The 5,625-nt window shown below is 55.9% G+C and overlaps 1 protein-coding gene across 1 annotated transcript; it reads left to right on the top strand.

Annotated features, from left to right (window-relative positions):
- The first annotated feature begins 2,505 nt into the window (after nucleotides 1-2,505).
- On the top strand, nucleotides 2,506-5,145 carry HOXA11 (homeobox A11). The gene is made up of 2 exons (XM_042927612.1): nucleotides 2,506-3,313; nucleotides 4,786-5,145. The coding sequence occupies exons 1-2, from the start codon at nucleotides 2,569-2,571 to the stop codon at nucleotides 5,016-5,018; spliced, it is 978 nt and encodes a 325-aa protein (XP_042783546.1). The 5' UTR covers nucleotides 2,506-2,568; the 3' UTR covers nucleotides 5,019-5,145.
- The last annotated feature ends 480 nt before the right edge of the window (nucleotides 5,146-5,625 follow it).

Genomic DNA, 5,625 nt, shown 5'->3' with positions numbered 1-5,625 from the left:
TTGTTTGCCTTCACCCAGGGGCGGGGCAAGCCCTGAAATGGTGGCGCCTTTGTTACAGCAAAGTCACTGAAACCCCTCAAGCATTCCTTTTGTTCGAGGGTCGGGGTGGCGGGGGACTGGGTGGGCTACTGGGAGATAGTTTCAGAGAGCCAAAATCAAGTCCGGGAACGGCTCAAACACTACTGTTCGCAAACCTCTCCTTCTCCCTTTTATATTCTGTCTCCAAGAAAGAGATGCTGTGGAGAAATAAATATTTTGCCTTGTTGGTCACTGCTGGAAATCGAAGTTTTTTTCGCTGCAGGGCAATCCCGTAACTGCGATTCCCAGCTTTAGGAGGTCTCAAGCTGCCTTTCCCCAATAACCTTCCTTCCCACCAGACCTCACTCACACCACTGCTGCCCTCTGCACAGTGGACAAGCCACAGTGGACAAATATGTCAAGCTGAAGATGCACAAATAATTTCAAGTTCAACTCTTAGGGATTCAAGGGGTATGAAAGTTCTTGCAGCAAATCCTGAATAAAGAGTTCATTAAACCAATGTGTCCGACTAGTTTGATTTGTGATAAGCAACCCTTGTAAAGGAAGGGGGTAGGAGCCACATAAACATTAATGCCAATAAATTAGTTTACTCCACTGCAGAGTAATTACTCGATATTATTGATATTTACAGCAGGTATTCAAATGCAACGGTGGGCCATCATTTGGAGAAAACACATAATGAGAATAGTTCTTTTCCAGTGCAATACATGATTAGATTTGTTATTGAGTCAGTTACAGTCAGCTCAGCAATAAATAAATAAATCGATGTTGACACTTAAATACCAAAGATCTTAGAGTTTATACTCTAAATCTCCCCGAGATATATAAATACCTTCAGCTATTTCCTGGATGGGGAAAGGGAAAAGGTTATCCTTTTTCATTTTTCAACTTTGCTTCAGCGACATCCAGCTCCTTCCAAGAAGATAGGTGTGGGGAGGCCCCAGGGCTGGGCCCCTCCCAGCTGCGGTCCTGCCTGGCAGCCCTGTGCCCTCTTTCACTTCTCCCAAACGTTGATAATTCAACCCTGCAGGATGGCAAGCATTTTTCACCATCTTAATATTTTTCTTTCTTTTTCCCAAGAAAGCTAAGACTCCTACTAGCAGCTATGGCCCCTGTCTCTACCTTGGGCTCAAATCTAGCCTTTCTGAGGCGTTCTTGTCACCCCCGGTCCCGCGAGTTTGGGAAGCAGCGCTCTTTCCTCTGGTATTGTGTTTCTTCTGTGGGATGAGTAGCAGAAAAGGCGCCGAGCCTTCTGAGTTTCTCCCTGCACATCACTGGCTCTCACGCTTCGCCAGGAAGGAGAGGAAGCATGTTACCCTTTTCTCAGCCACGGCTCCCTGTCCCTAGCCGTCTCCTCACTGCCCCCACTCAGCTCTGAAGCTCCGCTGGCAGCCTGCTGAGCCCGCGGAAGGTGCAGCATACCCAGGAAAACGCTCCTCGGCTGTCAGCGCCCCTAAAGCAGCCCAAGGCTCGCCTCAACCGCAGGGCTTCCCGGGTCCTCAGCTCCATGAGACCAGGCAGGCGGGCGGACCCATGCACCGTGGCGCAGCCCCCACAGCCCCCGGCTCTGCCGGGCGACTCCGAACCCCGGCAGGCAGCGGGGAGGGGGGGGGGTTCTTCAAGGGCAGGGGGTGGAGTGAGGAGGCCGGCGGGGAGAATGAAGTGGAGGTGGATCCCGGGTAAGACGAAGGCCCTTCCGGGACCTGCAGATGCCTGACAAACCGCGGGGGAAGCCGCCCTGGTTGTTGGCGGTTTAGGGACGGAAGGCACTAAAGCGCTTCGGAAGTGACCATGAATGCGAGCGTGTAATCAAGTCACCGTGCAAATCGGGCAAGCCACTAGGCAGGCACATCCACGGCTGCGAACCCTGGCCCCGAAGGGGGTCCGGCCAGAGTCGGAGGCAGAGGTGGTTTCCAGAGCAAGCCTGTGGGAGGGGGATAGCGAAGAAGGAGGTGCGAACGCGAGCCTCCAGGAGAATAGATTCCAGGACCGCGCACGGGCCACGCAGCGACGAGCTCCCACCCGGCCACCCCCAGCCTGGGGCATCCCTCACCCGGGGAGTGATGGGTGGCAGGAGTTGAGCTCTCTCGCCGCCCTCGGCGCACTTGAGGGCCAGGACCGTGCAGCTGAGCACAAGCGAGTGGCATGGGACGCACCCCAGCCTCGCCGCGCGCCGGGAGGCCCCCCAGCCAACATGAGTTACACCGGCGATTACGTGCTTTCGGTGAGAACACCGAGTGACGATCTGTTGCTTCCCCTGAGGTGGCTACAAAGAAAGGAAGCCGGGGAGGGAGGGGAGGGGGGGAAAGGAAAGGGGAGAAAAAAAAAAAAAAAAAGGCCCGGACCAGCTCGCAGCTTGTCAATTTCAACATCGGGTCACATGACCAGCACCTCCCTGCTAAGGATGGGGATAGATTTCCACGTCAGCTTACGTCTCCAAATTTCTACTTCACGGATCCGCTTCAAAGAGGCAGCTGCAGTGGAGAATCATGTTAAGCTCGGCTACTGCGGAGAGCCCAAGGTAGCCCAATGATGGATTTTGATGAGCGTGGTCCCTGCTCCTCTAACATGTATTTGCCAAGTTGTACTTACTACGTCTCGGGTCCAGATTTCTCCAGCCTCCCTTCTTTTCTGCCCCAGACCCCGTCTTCGCGCCCAATGACATACTCCTACTCTTCCAACCTGCCCCAGGTCCAACCCGTACGCGAAGTGACCTTCAGAGAGTACGCCATTGAGCCCGCCACTAAATGGCACCCCCGCGGCAATCTGGCTCACTGCTACTCCGCGGAGGAGCTCGTGCACAGAGACTGCCTGCAGGCGCCCAGCGCGGCCGGCGTGCCTGGCGACGTGCTGGCCAAGAGCTCGGCCAACGTCTACCACCACCCCACCCCCGCCGTCTCGTCCAATTTCTATAGCACCGTGGGCAGGAACGGCGTTCTGCCACAGGCTTTCGACCAGTTTTTCGAGACGGCCTACGGCACCCCGGAAAACCTCGCCTCCTCCGACTACCCCGGGGACAAGAGCGCCGAGAAAGGGCCCCCGGCGGCCGCAGCGACCTCCGCGGCGGCGGCGGCGGCGGCGGCGGCGGCGGCAGCGGCAGCGGCCACGGGCACGGGCACGCCGGCAACTTCAAGTTCGGACGGCGGCGGCGGCGGCGGCTGCCGGGAGGCGGCGGCGGCAGCGGCGGAGGAGAAGGAGCGGCGACGGCGCCCTGACAGCAGCAGCAGCCCCGAGTCGTCTTCCGGCCACACTGAGGACAAGGCCAGCGGCTCCAGTACGTATAAAGGCAAGCGCCCTGCGCTTTATGAAAGGGGAGTTGGAAATCTAGCGCAGCACCGCTGTTAAATTTTTATATGCTGTTTTATAAGCATATAAGGTTTATGAAGGGCCTTTAGGTTTCCCCCAACAAAACTTTGTTATAAAAGGCGGGATCACGTGGCGAGTGCTGAAATTGGCCGTGAAATACCCACCGGCCAAGGCATGCCTGCAAAAAAAAAAAACAAAAAAAAAAACAAAAAAAAAAAAACACAACACACACACACACACACACACACACACACACACACACACACACACAACTCCCTTTTCCCCTTTTTTCCCTTCTCAGTCCCAAGCCCGGCAACTCGACCCCGCTCAGGGCCAGATCGGGCTGGGGAGCCGGAGGTGGGCGCCTGTAAATTCCCCCTGCAAAGGCTCCGGGAGCCTTTGATAGCGAGGTAATCCGGAGATTTTTATAAAAGCCATGTGTTGCGCCGGGACTCCAGTCCCAGCCGGGATTCAAAGGCATCCCTGTTTAACGACGGCGCTAGGAGCGTGTTTTACAGATAAAATAGCCCGCTGTAGCTCGAGCAACACATTAAAAGGAACAAATTAAGCCAAAGTTGGCCTTTTTATCCAAAAGGAAGCCATTTTCCTCTGGCGCGGTGGCAATTACGTGCCGCCTTCTGTCCAACTGCATGTTACTAACAATTGTTATTCAATCTGTCAAAAGCGGGTTTTTCCTTTCCTCCTGTGAAGTTTTATTGAAAAGGGGAGCAAGTGAAGCCTGCCGGCAGCTTTTGGGAAGCCCCTGTTCCCTCCACCCTATCTAAATCAGCACCCCTGCCCTGCTGGGGACCTGGGTGGCTCTGTGGCCTTGGTGCTCAGGGAAGGCCCAGGGTAGGGGGCTTCCGCTGCCACCCCCTCACCTCGTGGAAGCCAGGAGGCTGGTCCAGGAGGCAGGAGTTGGTGGCCAGAACGCAGGCTGACAAAGACCCGGCAGCTGACTCAGATGCTAACAAGGGCCGAGTCAGGGCCGCAGCCGGGAAAGACTGGGGCTGGGGCCGACTTTACTGCCTCAGGAACCAGCAGCCCAGGTGCTTGAAGGTGAAATGTCCGCGGGCGGCTGTTTGTTTAGTCTGGCGGGGCTGGAGGCAGCCGGCAACCCCCACTCGGCGGCTTTGAAAGCCGCCTCTGCGGCACAAACTAGCCTGTTGCTGTAAGGAACCCTCCTTTCTGCTCTGGGGGCAGCGTGAGCAGCTTCCCTGGGGGCCTATCTAGGAAGCTGGCTTTTATCTGGGGCTGAGTCTCCGCCTGCAGCCTGTCCCCAGCTGGCAGTAGGAGTCTGAAGGCAGGGGACTGAGGAGACCTTGATGGGGTTTGCACAGGGCCAGTCCCTTGGGCCAGCCCTTTTCCTCCACTCGGGGCTCAAGGACGGACTGCAGCCCCCACACCTGACTCACTCCCTGCTTCTTTCTCCCTCCACAGGTGGCCAACGCACCAGAAAAAAGCGCTGCCCCTATACCAAGTACCAGATCCGGGAGCTGGAGCGGGAATTCTTCTTCAGTGTGTACATCAACAAAGAGAAGCGCCTGCAGCTGTCTCGCATGCTCAACCTCACTGACCGTCAAGTCAAAATCTGGTTTCAGAACAGGAGAATGAAGGAAAAAAAAATTAACAGAGACCGTTTACAGTACTACTCGGCCAACCCGCTCCTCTAAGGCTCCAGCCTGCTGGAATTGGGTGGGGGGTTTCATACACGTGAGATTATATGCAGATTTTGCCCTTGACAAGGTCAAGGCACGTGGTGACTTTCGAAGAAAAGAGATGTGCAAAAGAGAGGAGGCCACACGGAGACAGCCTCTAAGGAGGCGGCCCGGGACTCTCTTGGGCATCTGTGGTTAAGATGCCTAACAAAAATTGGATTTGGAGAGTTGTGCATCAACTAGAATAAATGGTTTGGGACCCCTGGTGGTTCATTCTTGGAGACTGTGGAGCTTTGGGCTGGGTGTGGTCTCCATCAGGACTGGGCCCCCTGCCAAGCGCCCTGGAGAACGACCTGGGCCCAGGACCCTCCACATGGAGCCTGCCCACCCCCCAGGACCCCTGCGTCAAGAAGCTATTCTGTCTTTAAACCCAGTTCAGCTTGGGGACAGGAACAGGAGGAAGGGGGGAGGATTCCTAGATGTTCCGAGTGGGGCTGCTTTCCAAAGCCAATGTGAAAGACGGCGGCTGGACTAAAAGGTGACTGTGAGGTGGGAGAGGGCTGCTGATCCTGGAGGGGAAAAAAAAAATCTATTCCAGGTGGCATTAGCAGCTCTCCACCCC

The sequence above is a fragment of the Panthera leo genome, chromosome A2 (genome assembly GCF_018350215.1).
Source record: "Panthera leo isolate Ple1 chromosome A2, P.leo_Ple1_pat1.1, whole genome shotgun sequence".
Lineage (NCBI taxonomy): Eukaryota > Metazoa > Chordata > Mammalia > Carnivora > Felidae > Panthera > Panthera leo.
The sequence above is the reverse complement of the archived record's forward strand: the minus strand, read 5'-3'. Positions and strand labels throughout refer to the sequence as shown.